At 52.3% G+C, this 27696-nt stretch overlaps 2 protein-coding genes across 2 annotated transcripts in view; one reads left to right on the forward strand and one right to left on the reverse strand.

Moving 5' to 3' along the window:
• Dnase2 (deoxyribonuclease 2, lysosomal) lies at positions 1–2383 on the forward strand. Its single transcript, XM_047532025.1, has 6 exons — positions 1–264; positions 418–598; positions 699–777; positions 995–1159; positions 1251–1448; positions 1844–2383. Exons 1-6 carry the CDS (start codon positions 170–172, stop codon positions 2182–2184), a joined length of 1059 nt encoding a protein of 352 aa, XP_047387981.1. The 5' UTR covers positions 1–169; the 3' UTR covers positions 2185–2383.
• The window catches only part of Mast1 (microtubule associated serine/threonine kinase 1), a 26413-nt gene continuing 443 nt past the window's right edge, over positions 1727–27696 (reverse strand). Inside the window, 27 exon segments of the mRNA XM_047531986.1 lie at positions 1727–3774; positions 3776–3960; positions 4079–4124; positions 4126–4267; positions 5403–5539; positions 5628–5750; positions 6019–6248; positions 6462–6668; positions 6949–7199; positions 7274–7446; positions 8431–8540; positions 9035–9157; positions 9314–9415; positions 9518–9683; positions 9820–9952; positions 10047–10185; positions 14167–14375; positions 14465–14547; positions 19135–19202; positions 19288–19420; positions 19498–19599; positions 20780–20989; positions 21165–21240; positions 21607–21767; positions 23688–23766; positions 25733–25808; positions 26284–26372. Of these exon segments, the coding sequence (XP_047387942.1) occupies positions 2701–3774; positions 3776–3960; positions 4079–4124; positions 4126–4267; positions 5403–5539; positions 5628–5750; positions 6019–6248; positions 6462–6668; positions 6949–7199; positions 7274–7446; positions 8431–8540; positions 9035–9157; positions 9314–9415; positions 9518–9683; positions 9820–9952; positions 10047–10185; positions 14167–14375; positions 14465–14547; positions 19135–19202; positions 19288–19420; positions 19498–19599; positions 20780–20989; positions 21165–21240; positions 21607–21767; positions 23688–23766; positions 25733–25808; positions 26284–26372 (4627 nt within the window). The 3' untranslated portion in view covers positions 1727–2700.

The following is a 27696-nucleotide window of genomic DNA, read 5'->3' on the forward strand; positions in this document are numbered from 1 at the left end:
CCCCGCCCTAGAGGGGACCCGAAGCTGCCTATCCAAATCACTGCGTCTGGTCTCAGAGGCGGAGTCCCCACCCTCGTGATATTTTCGCCCGAGTTTGGGGAAGTAAGGGCCACAAGGAGCTTGTGACCCGGCTCCCCACAGTCAACGCAGATTCCTTAATTCCAGTCACATGGCAGCGCTGAGTCGGCTGCTGCTGGCCGCTCTGCTGTGGGTCCCTGCTGGAACCCTGAGCTGCTATGGGGACTCGGGACAGCCGGTGGACTGGTGAGCCAGCCGGCAAAGACCATCCCTCCGGGGCTGGGCGGGGGCAAGGTGCGGGAGAGCCGCCGGGAGCCTCCGGGATCACTGGGCTCTTCCCCGAGGTGTGGAGCTTCTTCTCTTCCCTTTCTCTTTTTCTGTGCCTTCCCCAACCTCCAGGTTCGTAATCTACAAGCTACCAGCCCAGAACCAGCCCGGGGATGCGGTGTGGAGGGGAACGCGGTACAAATACATGGACGGGAGCTCAGGGGGTTGGCGCGACGGCGCGGGGTCCATCAACAGCTCCACAGGGGCCCTGGGCCGCAGCCTGCTGCCACTATATCGTAGCAACACTAGCCAGGTGAAAGGATGCCGTCCGAACTTGGTGTGGGACCCTAGGATGGACCCCGCTTCGGGGGAACCTTCAAGTTACTCCTATCTCCCCTCTACCCGCATCCCAGTTGGCCTTCGTACTCTACAATGACCAGCCGCCTATATCCAGCAGGGTTCAGGACTCTTCCAGCCGTGGACATACGAAGGGTGAGGCCTGGATTGGGGGCTAAGGAGGGACACTTGTTTCCTTATACATTTTTCCCGAGCTAACTTTTGATCCACCTGGAGGGTGGGAACACACTCTGTCAAACCCTGGTATCTGTTCCCTGCTTGCACCTTCTCCAAGATCCCATGCAAAATGCAGATAATCTTGTTTGAAGTGGGCTACTTTGAGCAGTCCCCTGATCTCTCTCTTCTGGTTCAGGCGTCCTGCTCCTGGACCAAGAAGGGGGCTTTTGGCTGGTCCACAGTGTGCCACGCTTCCCTCCACCTGCCTCCTCTGGTGCATACAGCTGGCCTCATAATGCCCAAGCCTACGGGCAGACCCTACTCTGTGTGTCTTTTCCCCTCACCCAGTTCTTAAGCATTGGTGAGTAGAGTCAGCAAGGTAGGTGAATCTAGATTCCGGGATCCAAATTTGGAATGATCAGCCTCACATTCCCTTCTTCCTTGTCCTCCAGGCAGGCAACTGACCTACACCTACCCTCTGGTCTATGACCACAAGCTGGATGGTGTCTTTGCCCAGAAATTCCCCATTCTGGAGGAAGTGGTCAAAGGCCACCATATTCTCCACGAACCCTGGAACAGCAGTGTAACCCTCACGACCCAGGCAGGGACTTCTTTCCAGAGCTTTGCCAAATCTGGAAAATTCGGAGATGGTAAGCCCTGAGGCTCAGGCATGGCACCTTCTTTGTGGAGGGAATGTCTGGTGTTGCCAGAGCTTAGAACAAACCAGGACTGGAGATCAGGTTTCTTTGGTAGCCATAATCACATGAGCAGTAAACATCCATCAGGGTCCAAATTTTGATTTCTGGCTGTGTGATGTATGATTTCATGTGAGCCTGTTTTCTTGTCTGAAAAACGGGAGTCCGATGCCTGCATTAGAGGACGGTTGTGAATGAAGCGATGCACATAAAACCTCTGGTAAGGGTTATCAGCATTCATGTTGTCATTCTTGATGAGAATTGACAGTTGAGCCCAGACAGGGGGAGTGACCTAGGAATCTCTAGCATTGGCCCTGCCCCTGGCCATGTCCTCTTTCTCTTTTCTGCAGACTTATATTCAGGCTGGTTGGCAGCAGCCCTTGGCAGCAACCTTCAGGTCCAATTCTGGCAAAACTCTAGAGGCATCCTGCCCTCCAACTGCTCAGGGACCCAGCAGGTTCTGGATGTGACCCAGACAAGCTTCCCGGGACCAAGTGGACCAAGCTTCAGTGCCACAGAGGACCACTCCAAATGGTGTGTGGCCCCAGAAGGGCCCTGGGCCTGTGTGGGTGACATGAATAGGAACCTCCGAGAAGAATATCGGGGTGGGGGCACACTGTGTGCCCAGATACCTGCCTTCTGGAAGGCCTTCCAGCCTCTGGTAAAAGCTTGGGAACCCTGTAGGGAATAGAGCTGGGTCAGGAAATCCTGCAGAACAAAGAACTAAGGCTGGGGAACCAGTTTGGACTTGAGTTTGAATCCCAGTTTAGCCCCTACCTAATTGTGTGGCCTAAATTATGTGCCTTAACTTGTGACTTCATCTACAAATCTGCAAAATGGTAATTGTAATGCATGCCACTCAGAATTGTTGAATAAAAGGAAATCTTTGGATGATGCTACTGACTTTTTTCTTCAGGTGGGCTTTGGGACACAGACTGGATGCCCTACCCTCTACTCTTCCCAAGGGTCTGGATACAGCTGGTGCATAAGCATGACACCCCCAAATTCACCTCCCCTCTCCATAGTAGCCAGGACTGGAGTTCCACCTTCCAACAAAGCATGGGGCATGGGGGCTGGCACATGTGTCTCCCATTGCCTGAGGAGAAAGGGTGAGCCCCAGAGAGCTCACACAGCACAGACGCACTTTATTTATATGTGTACATATGTATAGGATGGCTGTACAGCACAGGACCAACGGCCTCCTTGGCTATGGGCCTGGGGGTGCTGGGCTGGATGCCCCTTTTTTGGCTGGGCCTGCTGGAGGCACAGCTTCAGCAGGGCACCGAGAGGTCGGTCCTAATTCAGGCTTGGTGCCTGGGACCAGGAGGGAAGTGGGTGGGGCTGGGGGCCCTGCACTGCTGGGCGCATTCTTCGTTGGGGCTAGCGTGGGTGGCTGAGGGTCTGGGGAGAGCTTGGGGGAAGCCGGCTTGGAGCGAGTTCCGCTCAGCGTGGTCCGCTCCTCCACCACCTCCAGCACCCAGCGCTCCCGGCCCCTCGGGGCCTCAGGGGCAGACGGCACCTGAGTCGCGGGTTCCTGTAAGACCTTGTAGTCCGTGACTGGAGGCTGGGGTGCCCCTGCCTTGACCCCAGGCCTCACTGGCTCTACCACAATGGGCACCAGGGGCGTGCTTGCCTCGCCTGAGCTACTTCGCCGGCCGGTCTCGTGTTCCTGCACAGGGCTCAGCGCCGCCTTGGCCACGGCCCTTGCCACCCCGCCCGCGCCGTCTTCCGTCTGCACGCTTTGGTGCCGCGTGCAGCCCGGGTCCCGCTCCAGGGTCCGGCCACCGGGGGTTGTTGCACGGGGTGGAGTGCAGGCTTCGGCCCCACCAGGGGACTCCTTCTCCTTGCTAGATATAGGCGGCCTGGGAGCACCCTCGGGAAGCAAAGGGTCCGCACCCAGGCTCAGGGGCGACTCCTGGCGGCCCAGGCGACGGACGGCGACTTGACGGGTTGCGCCAGGACCCTCGATGGGAGGCGTCTCTCCGTCGGACTCTGCTAGGCTATGCAGCGCCAGCTCGCCATGGAAGTCCTTGCGGAAATCTGGGTGGCCCACCTCAAGGCTGTGTTTGCGCAGTGCGCCCTTCTTGTCAGCGCCCAGCGAGGCTCCCAGCTTCTCCGCGGACTGCACGCGCTTGAGCAGCGGCGAGCGGGGAGGCTCGGCACTCTTGGGGCGCGGGCGTACGACCGGCGGCGATGAGTGCAGTTTGGCTGGGAAGCTCTGCGTGGTATGCGAGCTGCCCACTGTGTGGCCGGGCAGTGGCGGCGGTGACGCCTGTGTGGGGAGAAGGCGTGTGCGCCAGTGGCGACAACGGGATGTTGCCGGCTGACTTGCAGCGTGCAGAGCGGTACTGGCGATGGAGCTTCGGGGACAGGCCGTGCAAGGTGCTAGGCCGGATGTGATGCGAGGCCGACGACGCTGGCGAGTTGGGTGTGCTGGAGGCCGGGGAGCTGCTCTGGGATGAGGCGCCTGCGTGCGAGGGGAGGTGCAGCGCCCAGTGAGCACCGCTAGGTTCCCAGTCAAGCCACTAGTCACCACTAGTAAACCAGCACCTCTCTCCCCGAGCCCTAGGCAGTGCAAAACTTACCTAGATAGGCGGAGTCAGGCGTGGAGCGGTAACTGTGCGTGGGAGAAGCGCGCTGGCAACCCATGCGTGGGCGAACCCGGAAGACTGTCGCTGGACGACAGCGAGCGATTCAGCGACGATAGCGAGCGGCTAGTGTGCAGCAGATTCGACTGCTTGGTGATCTTCCGAAAGAGGGAGCTGCGCTTCTTGCTGGAGGACAGGGAGGGGAACACCTCCCCTAGATCAGACTTCAGAGCTCTTGGCCCCTCCCACTTTTGGACTGCACAACCGCCGCGGTAACCTCCCTTGGCTTCTAGTACTTCCTTTACAATCTATCCATCAAGTCAGAATCTCCCATGTCCTGCCGCCACGCCCATTTTGGACTATGCCTACTCATTGTTGGCCTCGCTCAGTACAAGCTAGAAACACCAATCCAAACCAACCAACCTCTTCTGTCTCCTCCCATATTCGTGACCCCTCCCTCTTCTGCTGCAAACCACCTATCAGGCTTAATTCACCTGATGCAGACTCTTTGACTCCACTCACTCTCTCAAATTCTCCCTTTAGTGTCCTCTGATCAAGACAGCTCCGAGGTCTCGGTGTAATTCAGTGGCAGCGCGCTTGCCTAGCATGTGAGGCCCTGGATTTGATCCCCAGTACCACAGAAAAAAGCAAAAAACCACTACTCTGTCCCCACCCACCTTCCTAGTTCCTTCAATCTTTGTGTGTAATTGTAGTGCTGGGGCTGGAACCCATGTCTTGTGCAGAGTGGGTAAGTGCCCTACAACAGAGTCAAGTCCCCAGCCCCTCGCTCCTCATTCTATGAAGAAATCAGTCATTCTCTCATAAGATCAGGGAAGGACCTCATAAACCGCGAGCTGTCTTGCCATTAAGTACATTCGTGGATGTCACACAACAACGCAATTCCCTAAGGGAGGATTTGTTAGAATGACTCCTGTCACTTAGCGAAGTGTAACTGTATTCAGGCGGCTTGGTGTTGCCTGGTATGCTACTCCTGACAGAAATCTCGGAACCCAGCCTCACCAGGCCTTTCTAAACACACCGACAGAGCAGGACCATCTCCCGACACACGGCCACTGCTCTGCGCAGTGCTCTTTCTCCGCCACAGCTGCGCACACCTGCCCGAGATAGTCCTACATGCCTCTCACCCAACCTGTCTCAGCTCCCTTTCCTGGCTTTCCCCACTTCCCAGCCCCTCTTACCTTGTTGGTCCCCTTTGCCCTAGCCACCGTCCCAAGCACTTCCCTATGCCTGCCCTCACCTGTGTCCCACCGCCTTAGTCCCTCCCACTCACACACTAGGCTGTTTATGGCCCTGCCCCCACCTCTCCTGGCCCTCCTTGGCAGAGGGCCGCTTGTTCCTCCGAGCCATTTTGGCCTTGTAGCTGCTGCGCCTTGCGGGACCAATGCGGATGGAGGTATTTTCAAAGGGTGTTGTGGTCACCGCCACCTTGTTGCCGCTCTGGGGGAGAAAGGGAAGGAATGGTCTGCTGGAGAAGGTTCGGGTCTTCCCCACCCTCCACCCAGAGTGGGCCCTGCCCTGCACTCACCTTAAGGATCAGCTCCACGACCTCAGGATGCACCATGCCATGCACAGGTTCCCCGTTCACGTGGGTGATGAGGTCCCCCGCACAGAGACCCGCCTCTTGGGCTGGGCCACCCTCCTCCACATGCTGGGGACGGGGAATCCCACAGGGGCAGGATTAACCAGAACAGTAATAAGAAAAGCTCCATAAGCTTATGTGCCAGACACCTGGCTCTGCATGCACTATAGTCTTCATAACACCTTATGAAATAGGCATATTCTTCCCATTTTACAGATGAAGAAACTGAGGGTCAGAGAGGTAAGTTAAAGAGGGAGTCACAAGCAATTCTTACCCAGAGGCCTTCTCTCTCCCCACTCCTCACCCTTGGAAAGAAATCTAACCCATAAGTGCTCACCCAAACAATATGGTGGACACTGTAGACATCTGAGTCACCCATGTAGACGCGGATGGCCCGCAGTGTAAAGCCATACTTTTTGCCTGATCGTTGTATGGTGATAGGGGAGCGGAGGCCACTGACAGCCGGTGAGTAGTCCCGGCTGGGTGAGGAGTCCCGTGAGGACGGGTTGGAGGAGAGAGATCTTGGTGACATGGGACTAGCAAGGGGTGAGCTTCCATGAGGGTCCACTGTAGACATAGAACAATGGTTACATGTCATGGCCAATTAGATACAGTTCTCCCGGTATGTGCTCCTCCCTCCTTCCCAAAGTCCCAGAGCTGACTGTCATTGGTCCATCCTGGAGCCAATCACTGTGAACAGGGAAAATGCACTATTTTCCCTGTCCTGTCCTGGTTCAAGTGGGCTTAGCCTCTCCCTTGCTGGATGAAACCCCAGAATACCTGCAGGAATCATGACAGACAAGGCTGTGGCCGAAGCTGACTTGATGACTTTGCCCCCAGTTCGAGAAGGCCGCTTTTCAACCGCTGGGTCCCCTGAGAGCTGCTGGTGCCGTGCACGTCGAAGAACCAGGTCATTGGTGGCCCTAGGACCTGATGGGTCCCCATCCTTCAAGGGTGGGCAGAGGTCACCTGGGCGTGGGCGCTCAGCTGCAATACAGAACAGGTGGGTTAGATATCAGTCCAAGGCCAGGGACTTCTCACATGCCGTTCCCTCTGCCTGGAGTGCTCTTCCCACTTCTCTCCCCTCCTGGATTGTGAGGGCAGAAGTCCTCAGTTTCCGAGGGTATCACGTCAGGGCGAGCATAGTACCCCGTGTTTCTAATGTTAATAAGCATTTCAGGCTGGAGTGCGAATACTACCAGACTCATCAAATGCTCAATATATTGCCACTGGGGAGTCGGGGAAGGCGGCAGGAGAGGGGACTCACTGGCCTCGGGTTCCCCGGTGCTGGGAGTGCTTTCCCCTTGAGCCGCTGCCTCTTTGGGGGCCCGCGCATCCAATGAGCCTGGGGGATCAGAGCCGGGCCGGGGAGGCCTGCGCAGCCGGGCCTCATCCTCATCCTCTTGTGGGGCGCTGAAGCGGCTGGGCTCCAGCAGCGCCGAGAAACGGCGTCGCGCACCCAGCGGGGGACTGGCCTCCCCCTCCAGGAAACTCGCCTCGGACGCAGAGAAGCGCTTGCTGCGCGGAGGGGTGGTGGTCAGCTGAGACACGACCTATGCCCCGCCCCCGAACCCAGCCCTACCCCTGCTCACATCTCCGGAGAGCCCCCTCTCCAGGTCTTCTCACGCAGGGTCAGGCCGCCCAGCCCCTCCCGCTTGCCGGCCACCTTCTCGTCCTTGGCGCCTGGCTCCCGCTTGCTGCCCCCTGAGGCTGCTACAGGGGTCTTGGGCTCATGCTGGGACAGCTGCTCCATACTGCTATACACCTGCAAGGTGGGTAGGTGGTGGTGGGTCCACCGTGGCTCACAAGCCAAGTGGCTTCCTGACCCTAGATCCGCCTACCGCGCTTCTCTTCCCGAGCCTGACCCCGCCCAATTTCCATCAATAACCAATAATCGGGGGCTGGGGAGATAACTCAGTTGGTAAAGTGCTTGCCTCGCAAGCACAGGGTCCTGGGTTCAATCCCCAGCACCGCAAAAAAAAAAAAAAATAATAATAATAATAATAATAATAATCGCCCCACCCTGCCTAAGTCCCTCAGTGTCTGACAGTTCGGGGCTGGGGTTGTGGCCCAGTGGTAGAGCGCTTGCCTAGCACGTGTGAGGCACTGGGTTCGATTTTCTGCACCACATAAAATAAATAAATCAATAAAATATATTGTATCAATCTACAACATATATATACATATATATATATATATATATATATATTTATTTATTTATTTTAATTCAACAATTCCTCAAGCCCCATCCCACAGAGTTTAGGCCTGCCTTGTTCTAGGCCCCGCCAAAGACCTCAACAATCTGCTCTTTGTCCAACCACATCTACCCAGGCCACTACCAAATGCACGTCTACCCTCAACTAGGCGAGGCCTGGCATCCCTCCCCAAAGCTGCTCCTCAACGCTAGACCATGCTCAGCTTTGCCCCGTCCCCTGTCATCTTCGTCCCCAGACCTTAACCGGACAGGTTCAGACTTAACCCTGCCCCACTGTGAGCCTCATCCGCACCAACTGTCCTGGTTCTCCTTAGACTCCACTCAGTGCCAACAAACCCCCATACTCCCTCATCCTGACTCCCCCCAGGCCTCCCACTTCCTAACTCCCACCCCTAAGTGACTTCCCAATACTCAGGACTTGAGCACCTGGGGCCCTGCTCCCACGACCCCCCTAGCCCCTTCACCTGTTTCCTCAACCCTAGTCCCAAAGCTGGTCTTGCCCCCAACCCCTCATCAAGCCCAGCCTCAACCCACCTTGCTGAAGCGCGGGGAGCAGGAGGAGAACTGGCGGATCTCTACGGGCTCCTCCTCCGTCGTGTCATCTTCATCGTAGGAGTTCACGTGGTGGTACCTGTCTGAGCGGGCTGGGGAGAGGGTGGGGCGGTGACTGTGGATACCGGTCTATTCCTCAGAGTTCCACTCGGGATCTTGCTGGGCCTACAGGTGAGGCCACACCACTGCCACATTGTCGGATGGGTTCAGGCTCTGCCCCCATCCTGGGTCCCTTCTTCATTCTGAGAGGACACACTTCCAGATCGTATCTACAGTGCCCTGCACCCTGGCACTATCTCAGACCAGACCACGCCCCCCCGCTTTTGGTCCCTAGTACCATCCTCTGACCCAGTCCCAACCTTAGAACGCACTCCTGTCCGGGCTCCACCCCTACCCTCAACCAGAGTTTTCACTGGTTCTTGAACTAGCCCCACCTCACGACAGGCCACGCCTTCGTGGGTCTGCTTCAGAGTCGGCCACGCCCCCGCCTCAATGTCAGCCTCCTTATCTAGGTGTCTGGCTCTATCCCAGACCTTACTCTAAGGTCCTGTCCTTCACCCAGGCCCCATCTCCTGTGGCCACTCACTGTCGAAGTAGCTGGTGTCATCTTCAGACTCTAGGTGGGGGATGAACTCAGCCTTCTGCCTCAGCAGCCCTGTCCAGTCCAGGTCTCGAAAGAAACTGTGTTGCTTCACCTCAAAGGCACCACCTGGGAGGCAAGGGATCCCAGCGGCGGCTGTTGGCCAGCCCAACCCTTCACCCCGTGTTCCACCCCAAGGCCATAGGACGGCTGGACCTGGGTTATGGTGTCCTATTCCTCAACAGGCCCTCCGGCCTCAGCTCCCCTGCACAGCAGTCCTCTTACCTGCCCCAAGCCGAACCAGGGGGTTGGTCTGCAGGAGACTGGATATCAGGAGCTGGGCGTCTGTGGGCAGGGCCTCATCCCCCTCGGGCCACAGGATGTCATCTGCAAAGATAAGCGGAGCTAAGAGATGGCTCTGGGAGCCCATGGGGCTCAGATCCTATCCTTCTCCTCGTGCCCCCACCTGCCCACTTAGAAGACACATACCACTGATGACCTGTCCAAAGAGCTCTTCCGGTGTGTCCCCGAAGAAGGGCACGCAGCCCACCAGGAACTCGTAGAGAATGATCCCCATGGCCCACCAGTCCACTGGCTTGCCGTAGCCCTGGCGCAGGATGACCTCGGGTGCGATGTACTCTGGGGTCCCACACACCTGGGGGCAGGCGGTCAGCCCGCGCCCTGGCCGCAGGAGTGGCCTCGAGGGAGAACTGTGCCCCCCACCAGGCCCTGGGCCCCTGAGGTCCTGCCGGGTCACACCACCCTCGGTGACCCCCACGCCCGCCACACACCTGTTTGTCCAGGAACTCCCGGGCATCCTTCTCGATGTGGCCTTCATACAGGTTGGTGGTGAGGCTCATGAGCCCCATCTTGGAGAGTCCAAAATCGGTGAGCTTGATGTGACCCATGGAGGTGATGAGGAGACTGCAAACATACATGGCGCTCTCAGAGGCGGCTGGCCACTTCAACCTAGCCTCCCAAGGGGCAGGGAGGAAGGGCTGGGCGGGGTGAAGCTCACTTGTCTGGCTTGAGGTCGCGGTGCACGATGCCGTAGTTGTGCAAGTACTCAAGCGCCAGCACGGTCTCGGCAAAGTACATGCGGGCCATCTCCACCGGAAGCGCCCCGATATTCTTCAGCAGGGTGGCACAGTCGCCACCTGTGGGCCAGGGAACGGACCCAGGTGAAAAGGAGGCACACTGCCCCAGATCCGAGGGCTAGACATGCACCATGGCGTCAACTTCCTTCCATCGCCCTCACTTCACAGATAAGGAGAATCGAGGATCAGAAGGGACCTTCCAGGGGCTGGGGAGATAGCTCAGTTGGTAAAGTGCTTGCCTTACAAGCACAGGGCCCTGGGTTCAATCTCCAGCACCGCACAAAAAAAAAAAAAAAAAAAAAAAGAAGGGACCTCCTTCCGTCCTCCCTGGGGAGTTGCCCTCTTTCAAGTGCCACTCATCCTTCTAGCCATTTCCAAAGTCAGCATCATCAGTCCATTTTATACACATGGAGGCTGAGACTTAGAGAGAGGTTGGATCATGCAAGAAGTTGACAATGGAGGTGGAGCCAAAGACTGCTAATATGTAACTGTCTAGGAACACAGTACTTGACCTCTTGGCATATAAACCTTGAGGGTCAAGGGCCTTAAAATTCAGAATCCTGGCCTCTACAAAATTTACTATAAGGACTGCTGGTGCAGTGATGTGCTTGTGTAATCCCAATGACTTGGAGACTGTGGCAGGAGGATCTCAAGTTCAAGGCCAGCTTCAGCAATTTATTGAGGCCCTAAGAAACTTAGTGAGGCCCTGGGGTTCACTAACCACCCCCCACATTCAACACCCAGTACTCCCAAAAAGATTTAGTATAAGCAACATTGGCATTTGAGACTCCCCAATATCCATTCCCTTTTTCTATTTGTTTGTTTTACCGGGGATCGAACCTAGGGCACTCTACCACTGAGCAACATCTCCAACCCTTTATATTTTAAATTTTGAGGCAGGGTATCACTAAGTTGCTCAGGCATTTTGAACCTGTGATCCTCCAGCCTCAGCCTCCTGAGTAGCCGGAATTACTAGTGGCCACCACTGTGCCCAGCTTCCCCTTTTTTATTACAGGAGTTAAAGTTCTCCCTGGGTCAGCATGCAGTACAGGTTGTTCCAGGGAGTAACCCTCAGAATTTTTGGTCTTTTTTTCACAAAGATTCCTAAACTCCTAACTGTAATCTGGGATCTGCCGAATGACACTCTTGCTACCTCAGGGCTTGTGAGGAAAGCAGACCAAGAAACAGAGAGATTCCCATTGGAATGGTGAGAGAACCAACATTCAGCCACTGCAGAAGTGCTGTTGATTTTAAGACCACATGAGGGGGCTGGGTTGTGACTCAGTAGTACAGCTTGCCTAGTGCATTTGAGGCTCTGGGTTTGATCCTCAGCACCACATAAAATAAATAAAATAAAGGTATTGTATCCATCTACAGATAAAAATATTTTTTGCAAAGTCACATGAACCAGCTAGGAGTGGTGGTACATGCCTGTCATCCCAGCCACTTGGGAGGTTGAGGCAGGAGGATCACAGTTAGAGGCCAGCCTGAGCAATTTGGCAAGATCCTGTATCCCCAGTACCAAAAAAAAAAAAAAAAAAAAAAAAAAAAAAAAAAAAAAAAAAGAAAGAAAGAAAGAAAAGAAAAGAAAAGGCACACAAGCCAAGTTCATTGTCCTTCCTTCTCCACCCCCCCATCCCCCACTTTGTCTATTTTGCTTGAATTAGATTATTTAGCTAGGCTTCATACACTGACAAGTGAGACTCTGAAGTCAGTGTACCAGAATCTGCCTTTGGTCACAACCCCAGCTAATTTTTTTTTGGTACCAGGGATTGAACCCAGGGTTATTTAACCACTGAGTCACAACCCCTGACCTTTTTAATATTTTATTTAGAGACAAGTTCTCATTGAGTTGCTTAGGGCCTCATTAAGTTGCTGAGGCTGGCTTTGAACTCGAGATCCTCCTGCGTCAGCCTCCCGAGCTGCTGGGATTACAGGAGCACCACCATGTCCAGCCCCAACTAATTCTAACACACAAATCTGCTGGGAACCACGGCAGGTTGATTTCAAATGATGCTCTGGGCTGGGCCAGGCTCAGCGTGCTCAACCGGCTAGAGATCCCGGTTGCACCTGCTGCTCCATCTCCTCCTCCATGACCCTGGACTAGTGCAGCTGCCATTACCCTGGTTTTCCTGCCACTGAAGCTAAATGGATGTTCTTAAAACATAAGTCAGACCACGTTGGCTCTGCTTAAAACCCTCCAGTGGCTTCCTGTTGCATTTGGGATGAAATCCAATGCCATTCCAGGCTCCAAGGCCCTGCATGCTCAGCACAACCTTCTCCCCACTAGGCCCCATTGGCCTCCTTGCTGCTCCTCCACATCCCGACACACGGTCCTAAGTTTGTGAACCAAGAGATCACATGTCCTGGTATAATCCAGGCCCAGAGGCCCCTGTCCACCCATATCTCCCTCAGCCCTCCAGCCTCATGATCCTCCCTGTGGTCCTCACTCTGAAATTACCTTGTCTCCACTGGTCTGTTTACAGTCTGTCTCCACGGGCCAGAATGGAAGCTCCATGAGGGAGAGGACTGTTTTCCCTCCGTGCCACCATTGCTACATAGCATGTGCCACAAGGGACACAATGAGGACATTTGTTGAGTAAATGAATGGAGGACTAAGGCTCGGGACTGGCATGGTTTGGCCCTAAGAAATGGTGTATTTGTCCTGATGAGCACAACATGTATGTGCTCCCAGGGTGGAAGGGTTTCTCCTGGGGTGAATCCAAAGAATGGATGAATACACAGATGAGAAAATGATATACACATTGATGGTTGGATGAATGGATGAGACGGCTGATGGACAAACTGGTGGACCCATGAACTGTGGGTTATGGAGGAAGCTGACTAGCTAGATAGAATAGACAGGTAAATAGTACAGTAGAGAGATGACAGAACAGATGACAGATGATTGGATAATAGATGATAGATAACAGTATCATAAAGAAATTGATGACATGATAGTAGACAGATAAATGATAGATATAATAGGTAGATGACAAATGTATAGAGAATAGTCAGTGTAAGGCGGAGATAGATGATGAGATGGAGGCTGGAAGAGAAGTTTAGGCGAATAAATAAAAAATATAGATAGTAGATTGACAGATGGATGATGGATTAATAATATACAGACAGGTATGGATGGATTGATAGATGACTGAGGCGGTGGATAAACAGCTGAATGAATGAGGGGATAGACACATAAAAAGATGGATGGGTGGATAATAGGTATAAACACAGAGCAAAGCCTGAACTACACTGTCACTGTGGGCCTTAGTTAATTGGTTCATCAATTGTAATAAATTTACCGCATTTATACAAGATGGAAATAATATGAGGAAATGAGGAGGAAGCAAAGGAGGAAGTATGTGGGAATTGTGTACTCTCCAATACATTTTCCTGCAAACCTAAAATTCCTCTCAAAAGCAAAGTCTTGGGCCGGAATGTAACTCAGTTGGTAGAGTGCTTGCCTCACATGCACAAGGCCCTGGGTTCAATCCCCAGCACCACAAAAGAAAAAAAAAAAAAAAAAAAAGAGGCAGCAAAGTCTTAATTAAATAAGGTAGAATGAGTAAGCACAATTAAGGGTGATAAACAGATGGGTCATAGAATAAATGAATGCATGAAGGCCAGGCCTGGTGGCACACAGCTGTGGTCCCAGCTACTCCAGAGCCTGAGGCAGGAGGATCACTTGAGCAACACAGTGAGACCACATCTCCAATAAATAAACGAACCATTAAATAGATATGGATGAGCAGAGAGCTGGATTAACTAATAGGTGCATGCAGGTAGGGACAGAAAAATGGATATGCAAGTGGATAGACAGAAGGATGGACCGCAGGGTGGCTGTATCTATATTGATGAAATAAAAGCACATCGATAAACCAAGAGATGATTGGATAATAAATAAAGGGGATGAATGGATGGATCATTGTCCAGATGGGTAAATGGTTGGGAAAACATACAGGCAGACAGTAGTATGGTGACCGTGGGTCCAGGGGCCCCCGGCAGCCCCGAGCCCAGCAGCCCCGCAGGCAGCCACACCTTCCACGTATTCCATGACCATGCAGAGGTGGCGCCTGGTCTCGAAGGAGCAGAACATGCCGACCACAAAGGGGTTCTCGGCGAAGGTGAGGATGTCGCGCTCCACGAAGGCCTGCTGGATCTGGTTGCGCAGGATCAGGTTCTGCTTGTTGATCTTCTTCATCGCGAAGCGCTGCCGCGTGTCGCGGTGCCGCACCAGGTAGACAGCACTGCAGGGGGAGAGAGCGAGGACCGGCCGTCACCTCCGAGACACCCGGCCTCCGCCACCCTTCCCCCGCCAGAGCCCCGGGTGGCTCACCCGTAGGCACCATTGCTTATGAGCTTGATGGTGTCAAAGTCACTCTCCCCGGGCGGTTTCTTGGCTTTGGTGCTGCTACGGCCCTGCAGGGGGAAGCAGTAGGTCACCATCGCCATCTTCCTGACAGTGGGACACCTGCCATTACATGCAGTTACGTGGGGAAACTGAGGCACAGAGAAAAGGTGGGTGGGTCTGTTATCCAAGTGCCACAGTGAGAAATGAACCAAGTCAGGACTTGAACCCAAGACTGGCTCTGAAGACATGTTTGGGACTCCTCTTCCCTTAGGAAAGAGAACACCTGCAGAATGGATATGGGACTAACAGGCACAGAGAGGGGCTCCAGAAATCAAGACCAAGAAGCCTAGCAATCGTAGAGGGGATGGGCAAGGGATGCGGAGCTAGAGCTTATCAGCTGATGGAAGATGCTTAACCTCAGTGAAATGACAGAAATGCAAACTACAACCACCCCAGCTAGGATACCACCATCCCATAGCTAGCAGATGAAAGAGGAGAAAAAACAAAACAAAACAAACAAACAAACAAAAAAACAGACTAATGAGCTATATGGGCAAAGCCAGGGGTCAACGGCACTTTTACACCTCGATGTTGGGGGTGTAAATTAGTGCAACCAGGTTAGGGGAGTGGCTCAGTGGACAGCACATGCTTAGCGTATGTGCGGCCCTGAGTTCTCCACCCCCAGCACTACCAAAAATAAATAAAAATAAAAGTCATGTGGGCTGGGGATATAGCTCAGTTGGTAGAGTGCTTGCTTTGCAGGCACGAGGCCCTGGGTTCAATCCCCAGCACCACAAAAAATAAATAAATAAATAAATAAATAAGAAAAAAAAAAGCAAAAATAAAAGTCATACAACTGTTGGGCATGGGGGTGCCTGCCTGTCTATTTGGGAAACTGAGGCAGAGGGATCAAAAGTTCAACTTAGTGAGATGCTGTCTCAAAATCAAAAATAAAAAGGGCTGGGGATGTAGTTCCATGGTAGAATCCCTCGAGGTTCAATCCTCAGCGCACCCCCCAAAAAAGTACAGCCCCCATGGAAAGTACCCTGGTATACGTGAGATTACAAACACTTGTCCTCTGACCAGCAGCTTCACTTCTGAGTTTATGCTGCAGATATGCATGCGCGTGTAAGAACAGCACACGGACTATCTTGAGCATCACAAGGCTGGAAACAGTGCCTATGTCCATCTGTAGGAAACTGGCTTAATAAACCTGTGAGTGCCGGCATGGTGGTACAGGCCTTTAATCTCAGGCTAAGGCAAAGATTGCAAGTTGAAGGCCAATGTGATTAACTGTGGTCAACTCAGAGCCTGTTTCAGAATAAGGGGCTTGGGTGTAGCTCAGGGCTAAAGCACTTCCCTAGCATGTGTAAGGTCTGGTATTCGACCCTGGTATGATCACCAAAAAAAAAAAAAAAAAAAAAAAAAAAAAAAAAATCTATCTATCTATCTATCTATCTATATATATATATATATCTGGTACGCTTTTTTTTAATGATATAGCCTAAAAATATCTGACCCCCAAACCGATAGAATTACATGGAGAAATTGCTCAAAACAAGGATTTAACATATATTTCAGGAAGTGGCAAATCAATCAGGAAAAAAAATAAAAAAGAATAGGGAAAAGGAAGATTTCAACCACTCAATTAACAAGTTTCATTACATGGAATCCTACAAACAACAATTAGAGAGACATACCTTTTTAAAGTTTTAGACTTTTGAGTGATATCATTCTATAACCTATTCAAAAAATTAAACAATTGGCATGTACGGAAGGATTCATTCAAAATAGATATATTGAGAGCTGGTAAGGCAGCTCAGTGGTAAAAGTGCTTCCCTCTGTTCCATCCCCAGTACTAAAATAAATAAATAAATAATAAATAAATAAAAAATAAAATATAGGGACTGGGGCTCAGCGGTAGAGCACTCGCCTAGCATGCCTGAGGCCCAGGTTCGATCCTCAGCACGACATAAAAGTAAAATAAAGGGGGCTGGGGAGATAGCTCAGTCGGTAGAGCGCTTGCCTTGCAAGCACAAAGCCGTGGGTTCGATCCCCAGCACTGCAAAAATAAAAAAAATAAATAAAATAAAATAAAATAAAAAAGGTATCATGTCCACCTACAACTCAAACAAAATACTTAAAAAATATCTATCAAGTAAAGATAGTGTGTAAATGTATAGAAACAATCTGAAACACATCATAATGAGGGACAATCACCCCAGAGCACAGGCCGCCCCACTTGGTGCTGCCAGTTCCACCACAGCATTGGCAGAACTTCTGGTTTGGTTTGCCTTTGCAGGACCCTGGGTGAACTCAGGGTCACTCACATGCTAGGCAAGTGCGCTACCACTGAGCAACATCCCCAACTCTCTTTCATTTTATTTTGTCAACTTGCCCAAGTTGGCCTTCAACTTGGGATCCTCCTGCCTTGGCCTCTAGAGTAGCTGGGATTGCCACAGTGCCTGGTGTTTTGGGCAATTTTCATCATGTCGAGCTGCCATTAACATGAGGAGCCAGTCAACTTGTTCAAAAGTTCATGCAGTGGCTGGGGTTGTGGCTCAGTAGCAGAGCACTTGCCTCGCATGTGTGAGGCACTGGGTTGGATCCTCAGCACCACATGTAAATAAATAAAATAAAAGTATTGTGTCCATCTACAACTAAAAATATGTATGTCAAAAAAATTCATGGAATAAGTTCAACGAAGAGTTACCATAAGATCCAGCAATTTCACCCTTAGGTATATGCCCAAAAGAACTGAAATCAGTTGTTTAAACAAATACTTGTGCCTACATGTTCATGGCAGCATTACTCACAACCTCAAAGGTGGAAAACACACTGTCCTGTGAGACTGTGATACCTCTCTGTGTATAAATATCTCTTGGGTGTTTTGTTTTTGTTTTTGTACCCATTATCAAACCCAGGGGTACTTAACCACTGAGCCACATCCCCAGTCCTTTTATTTTTTTACTTTGAGACAGGGTCTTGCTAAGTTGCTTAGAACCTCATTAAGTTGCTGAGGCTGGCTTTGAACTCATGATCCTCCTGCCTCAGCCTCCCAAACTGCTGGGATTACAGGCCTACACCACCACACCTGGTTATATCTTGGTTTTTGTCCATAGTTCCTGGCTCATAATTCCCTCCCGAGGCAGACCATAAAAACTAGAATTTCTCTTCCCCAGGGTGGGTCAAGAAACTCTCATCGTCCCCTGTCTACCTGCCTTGGAGCTGATGATGAGGAAATTTGCTGACCCACACTTGAGGTCAGAAGACACTTGGAGACCCCAGAGGTCCTGCCCTGTGCCCTCGCGGGAGGAAGTCTGCACAGAGAGGCAGAGAAGATTCTCAGCAGGCAGAACTCTCTTAGCAATCATGCCCATACAAGGAAATTCCCCAAAACACCAGAAGGGAAGTGAGTGGGGGTGGGGGGGCCAGCCCTGCAATCCCAGCAGCTCAGGAAGTCGGGGCAGGAACACCGAAAGTTCGAAGCCAGTCTCGGCAACTTAGCAAGACCCTGCCTCAAAATAAAAAACTTTAAAAAAGAAGGGCTGGTGGTGTAGCTTGGTGTTTAAACACCACTGAATTCAATCTCTGATTTAAAAAAAAAAAGATTTTTAAAAAAATCCTGATACATTGTTCTAAGTGAAATAAGCCAGACACAAAAGGCCATGGAGTGAATTATTACATTCCTATGAAATATCCAGAATAGGGAGCCGGGGTTGTAGCTCAGTGGCAGAGCGCTTGTCTAGCATGTGTGAGGCCCTGGGTTTGATTCTCAGCACCACATATAAATAAATAAAATGAATGTCCATCAACAATTTTTAAAAATTTAAAAATTAAAAAAAAAAAAATAAATATATATATATATATATATATATATATATATATATCCAGAAAAAAGCAAATCCATAGATTTAGAAAGTATATCAGTGGCTGCAAGAGCTGCAGGGAGATGGGAAGGAAGAGTGACTGTTTAACGGGTGTGATGTTTCTTTTTGGGGTGATAAGAACATTCTGGAACTAGACAGATGGAATGGTTTACAAAATTATAAATGTATTAAGTACCACTGAACTGTTTACTATAAAGTGGCTGGGGATGCAATGCAGGGGCAGAGCACATCCTTAATATGCATGAGGCCCAGGGTTCCACCCCAGCACCACCCAAAAATTAAAAAATAAAAATAAACAAAATGAATGAAATGGTGATTTTGCCAGGCACGGCAGTGCAAGCCTGTGTTCCCAGCTACACAGGAGGCTGAGGCAGGAGGATCTCTTGAGCCTGGGCAGCATTTCCTGTCTCAAAAAGGAAAAGGTGAATTTTAGGCTATGTGTATTTCACCATGATCCAAAGGCTTGGGGGGCAGGGGGTGTGGTTCAGTGGTAGAGTGATTGCCCAGCGTGCCTGAGGCCCTGGGCTCCAACCCCAGCACTCTCTCTGACCAAAAAATAAATAAATAAATAAATAAAAAATAAGCAATTTTTAAAAAGTAAAGTAAGGGAAAAAAGCTCATGGAGGACGAACTATTTTAATGTCATCCTACAGAGGGGGAAACAGAGGCCCGGGCGTGCGAGGGGACCAGGGGATGCAGCCATTCTGAGGTCAGAGGACCAGGCAGGGAGCCCAGGCTGGCTCCCACAGCAGCCTGAGGCCTCACCTCAGAGAGCTCGTCCTGCTCTGGGGTGTTGGAGCCCCCGCTGTCCTGCTCCTCCAGGTGGACCACGTCTAGGGACAAAGTGAGAGTGAGCCTGGGCGAGGGCGGGTGGCCAGGCCTGCCCTGCCACAGTGCCCAGAGCCCACCAGTTGGCACCTGGAAAGGGGTCACGGGTGAGGCCCAGCTGGCGGATGATGTAGCGGGGGATGTCTGTCTTGACCAGGTGGCCCTCCTTGGCGTGTCCCTCCGCTGCCTCCAGCAGATGGTAGAACTCCTCGGGGTTGAACTCCTGGGGAAATCAGGCGCAGGCTTGCTATGGGTTCCTAAAGGGCCCCCAGCAGCCCCCACCCACACCCGGCCCCTCACCAGGCACTCCAGCAGCCTTGCAGGGCGTGAGATGATAATGAGCAATTTCTTCACCAGCTGAGTGACAAAGGCCACCTCCAAGCTCTCGGAACGTTCGTAGGCCTGAGGTGGGGAACAAAAGGGATTGGGACTCACAGGCACCCCGCTTCAGCAGGGCACCTCTCCCAGCCCCACAGGTTGCACTGCTGTTTCCGTTCCATTTTACAGGTGAGAAAACTGAGGCCAGCTACACAGTAAAAATAATGATAATAATTATGATGACAATAGTAAATATTAATGATTATAGAGAACACTGCCCTTAAACTTTGACTTATTCATTTTGAAAACAGCCCTCTAGCTGGGTGTGGTGGTCCACGTCTGAACAGCTATTCAGGGGGCTGAGGAAGGAGACTCAAAAGTTTGATGTCAGCCTCAAAAACTTAACGAGACTCTGTCTTAAAATAAGAAATAAAGAAAGGGCTGGGGTGTAGCTCAGTGGTAGAGCACAGTACTTAGCATGCATAAGGTCCTGGCTTCCAACCCCAGTGTCCGAGGGGGGAAAGAATGTGTAAACCCCATTTTCTATAGAAGAACTGAGGAACAGAATGGATAAGTAGTGGGGCAAAGATTGCGCAGCAAGTTAGTGATGAGCTGAAAGTGAACCCAAATGGTCCAGAGTTTGTGCTCTCAAATCCTGTGGACATAGCAGCAGTATATAGGGTGAACCTCAGATCTGCCACCAGAGCAGGTAATGACATCGATGTGCTGCCCTTCAGTACTGGAACTCCCAGACTACCTTCCCTCAGGACCTTGGCATAGCTGTTCCCTCTGCTCAGCGCACATTCCCTCTAACTCTTCCCATAGCTGCCCCAATTTCAATTTCACGTCCCCAGGGAGGCCTTCCCGACACTTCATCCAGTTGTTCCCTAGTGTCAGGTGACATCATCACATTCCTTGATCTGTTTGTTTCTTGTGCATCTCCAGTTGCGGGAGGGCAGGAACATTTATCAGCTGTTTCCAAAGCTCCAGCACACAGCATGGGTGTTCAATAAACGCTGCCCGTGATCACTGACGGGGCAGTTTAACCAACGTTTATTGAGTCTCTACTGTGCGCTGAGCGTTTGCATAAAGACCTGAGGGAGGTGAGGAAGGTTAAACTCCCGCATCCCGCATCAGACCTAGGGTGGGGACCACGTCCTTTTCTTCTACTCCGGAATCCGGGCTCCCTGAGTGGGGCGGGGCATCGGGCCTGATCTGAGAGTTCAGAGCCGGGGATGGTGGGCCGGCCTCCGCGCACACTCACGTCCTGCAGCAGTTTCTCCAGGTTCTCCTGCAATTCATAGAAGTAGACGGTAGTGATAAGACCATCGCGGGACTTGGTCAGGCAGTCCCGGGCCAACTCGATGATCTGGTGGTGGATGAAGCTGAGCACACCGTCGGCCAGCGGCAGCACACTGTCAGGTTCGTAGGCGCGGGCAAAGTCGCGCAGTTTTTCTTCCATCTGCGCGGTGGCCTGCGGGAGGGACCAAGACAGGGCGGAGGTCCCATTGCCAGGCAAAGCCCGGAGGCTGTCGCCGCCCAGAGACTGTGCTGCGCGCCTTGGCCACCAGGGGGCGCGCGGAGCCAAGGCGAGCGAGCGAGTGCCCGGCGGCCCCGCCTCCCCTTGGCCTCCCAGTGCCCGGCCTCACCTTGGGGAACCGCTCCTTATAGACATGGTTCATCATCACGATTTCGTTGTCGTAGGAGGAGGGGGAGCGGCCGGGGCTGTGGGGAGAGAAGCCTATTCTGTTCATCCCCTGCCTCCGAGCCAGCCCAGGGTTCACTTCATTTTTATTGCATTTTAAATGGTTTTTGGTACTGGGGATTGACTCCAGGGGCACTCTACCACGGAGCCACTTCCCCAGCCCTTTTAAAAAATATTTTATTTTGAGCAAAGTTGCTTAGGGCCTCGCTAAATTGCTGAGTCTGGCCTCGAACTTGCGACCTTCTGCCTCGGCCTTCCAAATCGCTGGGATTACAGGCATGCACCACCGCGCCCAGCTGTAGGTCCGCTTTATTTTCTGGGGAACCTGAGTTCCTCAGTGCACAAGCCCCTGGACCACCGGCTTGGAGAGGGGGCTGCCTGCCCACCTGAGGCTCCGCGATCGGGGTCGCACGGCAGGGGAGCGGCGGCCGCCATCCTCGTCGGTGATGCTTTCAGTGCTGCCGAAGTGTTTGGACAGGAAGTGGAGCTCGTCCACGGTGGGCTGATAGGGTAGCTGGTGCAGGCGCTCCTGGGAGGAGCAGGAGGACTGTGGGGAAAGGTGGGACGGGTCAGAGTCACAGGAGCAACCACAGTGGGCTAAGACTCTTGGGGAGGACCAGTCTCTACACAAGGCCAGGATCTGGATCCTTGTACTCCATAGATTCCAACCCTGGCCTCATGGTTGATGATCCTTAGATCCCAGGACCTGGTTGGGACTCCTGGCAACAGACAGGTGGACAGAGACAGACACACATGAGGCCACTGGCACAGACATGGAAAGGGCCAGAGAGAGCCTGTCACTTCCTTCCTCTATTCAGAACCCTCCATGGCTCCCACCTGAGTCCTCCCCTCAGATCCTGCCCCGCCTGGCCAGTTCCCTGGCCTCTGCCTCCTCCTGCTCTTCCCCTTGCTTGCTCTGCTCCTACCATACTGGCCTCCTTGATCCTTAAGCAAGCTGGGCAGTCTCTTGCCCTAGGGACTTTGCCAGAGCTGTCCCCCCTGTCTGGTACATTGCTGCTCTGACTCACACCTTCTCCACGTCTTTGCTTAAGTGCTGTCCTATTCTGTGTCTTACTGCTTTATCTCCTAACATATTACACCTTTATTATTTACTCATTACTACTGTCTACTCCTTAAAAACAGGGATTTGGCTCTGACTGGTCCCTGGTGGACAGGGCCTGGCATTCAGCTGGAACAGACAGACCCACAATCACCAGTGGGTACACACAAGGACATCCACATGATTTGGTCTGCATTCAGCATATAGGCTTTTTAAACTTCACATTGCTCACTCTCTGCTTAAAACTCCTCATATGTAGCTGGGTGCCGTGGTGTGTGCCTGTAATCCCAGATACCTGGGAGGCTGAGGCAGGAGGACAGCAAGTTTGAGGCCAGCCTCAGCAATTTAACCAGGCTCTAAGCAACTCAGCAAGACTCTGTCTCAAAATTTAAATTATTTTTTTTTTAAAGTTGGGGATGTAGCTCAATGGTAGAGCAGCCCCTGGGTTCAATTCCTAGTACCAGGGGAAATTTTCCATTTTATCCATATCTATTTTTAAAAATTAGGGACTGGGCATGTAGCTCAGTGGTAGAGAACATGCTTAGCACGTTCCATGGAACCCATGGAACATTCCTGGGTTCCATCCCCAGCACCACACACAGAATGAATGCACATTATCTATGAACTACTGAGTGACAATTTTAGGTTGTTCAAACTGGAATTTTAATACAACTTAATATGAAGCGATATAGTTGTTCTAGAGCTTCTCTATTGGATCTAGAATAAAATCCTCCTACATGTCCTGGCCCACATGTCCCAGCAAGATTGAGGTTGCTGCCTGCATCGCCTCCATTTTTCCTTCTCCAACCCAAAGCTCCAGTCACACAAGGCTACTACTTTCAACTTTCCAAATACAGCAAGTTTTTTGTAGCCTCTTGGGTTTGCACATGCCGTTCCTGCTTCCTGGAACAGCCTTCTCCCTTTCTTCCACCTGCCAAACTCATGCTGACACTTGTCTTGGCTCCAGTGCCACCTCTTCCAGGAAGTCTTCCATGCAGCTCCTCCCAGCCGAGTCACACGCCTCCCCACCACATGAGAGATACATGATCTTTGTTTGCTCAACAGCATACCAGAGACATGGGTAGGAAGAGGGCAGGTGGAGAGAGATTTTGAGTGGTTGATGGGGGGTAGCAAACGGGTTCTGGGAAAAACCTGTGGCTTGGCCAGGGCCGGCTGCAGGCACTGGGGTGAGTGGCTTTACATTGAGGTTTTCGTGTCACCATCTACAAATGAGTCGGAGCTGTAGGACTCCCAGGAAGATGTGTCTGGGGCAGAGACCAGGGCTATCAAGGCGGGGGCTGCAGCTCTCTAACAGATGACAAGCGGACAAGTGAAGAGCAGAAAATGCAGCCTGGTGCTGGCCTGCAGGGCCCCGATATCCCGCAGCCACCTCACCACCACACTCACCGAGACGGTGGAGCTGGGCGTGTTGGTGCCATAGCCAGATGAAGGGAGCGAGGCCAGTGACCAGCGACGTCCATCCGCCCTGGAACCCAACCAAGTGCTCAGAGGCCCCCAGGTCCCACGGTTCCCCAATTCCTTGAGCTAGCTATGGCCAGGGGATGGGGTGGGGGACTCTAATTGGGCTCTGTGACTATGGACAGCTTTCAGAGTTAAGGAAGCCAAGAGGTGATGGTCTGGCCATGCACCTGGGTCTTCTCAGAAGCTCCCATCTCCTCTGTCTCTCCCTTGCTTGGTGTCATCCCCACACCAAAAAAGCCCTCCAGAGGGGACAGACTGGAAAACCAGGCAGACTAGAAAAGCCCACCTAAGGAAGTCAACCCCCAGGGTCCCAGAAGTCCACCTGTAGGGAAGCCCCCATGAGGAAGCTCTGAGAGGAAGACCCTTCGGTCTTCTCAGAGAAGAAAGCCCTCCCTCCAACACGCCACCGACAGGCTCCAGCCTGTCACTCTCCTGCAGGTACACACTGCCTCAAGGGCAGTGTGACCAGTGTGGTCAAGTTCATGGACTCACAGTCAGACATTCTTACTTAAAACACACACACTCGCTCACACGTCCAAACAGCGTTCCTCAGCACACTCCTCACATGCATGCACCCAAATCCACGTGCAAGCGCAGGCATTCACTCACAAACACTTGCAAGAAGACCCAGGTGCATGGTCAGAAGACCACCTCTTGGCTTCAAGACTCACACTCACACATACACACCAGTTCACACATGCCGCACACTTGCACGTTCATGCAGATGCACACTCAAGACTCTCTCAGTGCCACATGTTTATACTCACACAGCCGTACGCTCACACACTCACACTCTCACACACACACACACACACACATACACACACACAAATGCGCGTTTCCATAGATACATACAGGCGTGGGCTCCCTCACGTTCATGTGTTTGCCATGACACACACATTCACACTCCCAGTTTGTACACTCTCCTGGTGACACACAGTTGCACACATATTCAAGTCTACAGACTCACACAGGTTCACACACTGATGCACATGCCCAGGGATGCATGTGTGGGCACGTGCGTCCTCACACATACACTCGCACACACCCCACGGCCACGCAGATGGCACAGTCACATGGACACACACTTCCGTATTCCTCCTCCCCACATGCCCTGGTTCAGCCTCCCACCATCCAGATGAGCACATCAGGACAATCCTAGAGCCTGTCCTGGCTCCGTATTGCTCTCTGTTAAATCGCATCCCTCCCCTCTCCCGGGAGTTGTCCTCTGTCCCCACCATCCCTGTGACTTTCCCCCAGACTTTGCCAGTTTTTGCAACGATCCCTGTTCTCTGCGCAGCCCACTCAACGCTAAAGGTAGACAGGTGTCATTCACCCCAAATGTGTAGCTCGTGCGTAGCACAGTTTTTTTAGAACGAATAGAGCTCAAAGAAAAAGAGACCTTCCCCGATCCCTTGTGAATCCCAAAAAGTTTCTTCAAAAAAGATGACCCTCTCTACTTCCCCCAATTTGGCAAAGACCCCCAGGAAATTCATTTAAGGATGCGACACAGACCCTCAGAAAACCTGAGGGAAACCCGAGATTCCTCGAGTTGGAACCTACAGAAATGGCCCTAGCCACCCTCCCCCACTTCAGAAACCAAGTCCCTCGATGGGCATCATGCAGTCTGCGCTTGCGCACCTGATCTCAGCTACCCTGTCCTGTTGCTATGGAAACACCCGGCCAGGAGCAAGGCTGGGGAGGAGACCCTGGGCCCAGAGCGCAGGCGCTTCCATGCTGATGCAAAGGAGGCTCGGCACCCTTTCCCATTCGGGATCAGCGATTGGCCCCGCCCTTTAATAGGTCCCGCCCCGCAGTCTGGGCGCTCCTTTCCACTGGGACCTTGGGACACGCCACCGGTCCCCTCAGGCCCCAAATCGGGTTCAATCAGGAGGAGAACAGATGGCAAAGCAGACGGTGGGTGGGGAGGGTCCTGACAGGGTTCTGGGACCCTCAAGGGAGGGACTCACCTTCGAGAGGAGGCAAATGAGAAATGGGCGGGGGTATTGGGAGAGAAGTTTCGGGGACTGTCCAGGGGGCTGCTACCTGTGGTGGAAAGAGAGGATGTTTCAGACTGGGGTGTAGGGTGATTCCCATTCGGCCATCTGATCACCAAAGTGGGTGGCAAACAGCGGCCCATCTCCTTTAGTCTAGTCCCACCTTTATATGGTAGGCCACGCCAAAGGTGGTTCTGGTCCCGCCTCTCCAAACATTTTTGGGTGGACGATCAGCCAAGCCTGCTCCGCACCCATTCAGTTTAGCCTTCTGGGATGGTCCCGCCCTTTAGCACCTCCTTTCATCTCTACCCTCTTTCCAATCCAGCTTCTCCTGAGCCTCTGCCACCAATGCTCTTCCCTCCGCGAACTGACCACGCCCATACAAGGATGGCCCCGCCCCTTGCCCAATCCGAGTCCTCCTCTTTCCAGATCCAGCCCCTGCCTGCGATATAACCACGCCCCCTAGACTATGTCTCCTATAATCTGGTCTACCACACCCACCAAAACTGCACCACTTGTCTCACCCAAGTGGCCCGGCAATGGGGAGTGGGGTCGAGGCAGCGTAGGTGAAGTGCTTGTCAAGATGAGGCTTTTCCGGTTACTGGTGCGGCAGCTGTGGGGAAGGTGAGGGGGTGGGGGGCAGAATGCAACCCACCGAATTCCTGAGCCCATCCAGCCACCCTCCCATCTCAGATCCTTACTCTCTCTCATCCATGTGTGCTTGAAGGCGCCCCGGGAGGCCTTCACGGAAGAGGAGGCAATACCATGTATGTCAGGGGATGCACATGGAACCTATCTATGTGAGACATTCCCAGTGTAGATCTTGTGTGACCCTCTGGAACCCAGTGTCAATTATGGTGTGACAGTCATGGTGATACCACTGGTGATCCTGAGTGTGTGTCCTTGGCTCTGTGCTTGACATTCAAGTGTGTATCCATGTGTGGCATCCACTGTATGAGTTCAACACTATGTGACAATGTATGCATCCAAGAGTGACATCATGTGTAACCCAATTGTGCTTTTGTGTGTCTATGAATGAAATTTGACTTGTCCGTGACTGTGTTCTGTAAAGTGTGCGTGATGAATGATTTCTTGTGTTTACGATTTTGTGCAGCATTTTGAGTCTTTGAGAGATACAGGCCTTGTGTCTGTGTGTGACATTCACCATGTCTGGCATCTTCTGTGTGTGAGTGTCACATCTTGTGACACTGGGCATGTCCAAGCATGCCACCATGTATGACATTCCCTGATGAGTCTTGTATGGGATAAAGTATGGTTTTGTGTTTCTGTATCTCTGCAAGATTCCCTGTTTGTCCTGATGTCAGTTGTGACACAGCAAATGACATGACTGGGTGTGATATCTTGTGTTTTGACATTGTTAGGTGCATGGATGTCATCACCACACGTGTATCTGTGTGCATCTTGGATGGCAAGACTGTGTTTGTTGATGGTGATGCTTGTGACATTTTACTAGGGGTACATGATGTTGTGCCTGTGGGTTTAGAGTCTATGTGTGACACGGCTGGTGCCCCCGTTCGTGCAAGGCTTTGACCTGTGGCTGATGCATGCCTGGTTGCATGGGTGGGTATGCGTGGCACCTCCCAGCGTATCTGGGCCACTAGGGCTGTTGTGTGTGTATGTGTGTGTGACATCATGTCCTGTGTGACGCTGTGTCACTATATTCAGTGTGAGGCTATGTTGGGGGGATCTGTGCTATGATACAAAACCCCCCTTTTCTTCTGCCCTTCAAGATCTCAGCTCCAGAAGAGGGAGCCCCCAGCCCCTGCAGCCCCTTCACCCTCAGCCGCAGTGACTGAGCACATTAGCGCGTCCAGGAGCACGCGGCATGGGAGAGGGGGGAGGCCAGACTGCGGCTATTGTTCTGAGGGTGCCAAACCCCCCACCCTCCCCTTCTTCCCCTACCCCCACCAGGCTGG

This window comes from Sciurus carolinensis, chromosome 17, assembly GCF_902686445.1.
Source record: "Sciurus carolinensis chromosome 17, mSciCar1.2, whole genome shotgun sequence".
Classification (NCBI taxonomy): Eukaryota; Metazoa; Chordata; class Mammalia; order Rodentia; family Sciuridae; genus Sciurus; species Sciurus carolinensis.

Coding starts and splice junctions, on each gene's coding strand:
- Dnase2 (XM_047532025.1), top strand. CDS start 170: ATGGCAGCGCTGAGTCGGCTGCTGCTGGCCGCTCTGCTGTGGGTCCCT. Junction 265..417: donor TCGGGACAGCCGGTGGACTG/GTGAGCCAGCCG, acceptor CCCAACCTCCAG/GTTCGTAATCTACAAGCTAC. Junction 1,449..1,843: donor ATCTGGAAAATTCGGAGATG/GTAAGCCCTGAG, acceptor TCTTTTCTGCAG/ACTTATATTCAGGCTGGTTG.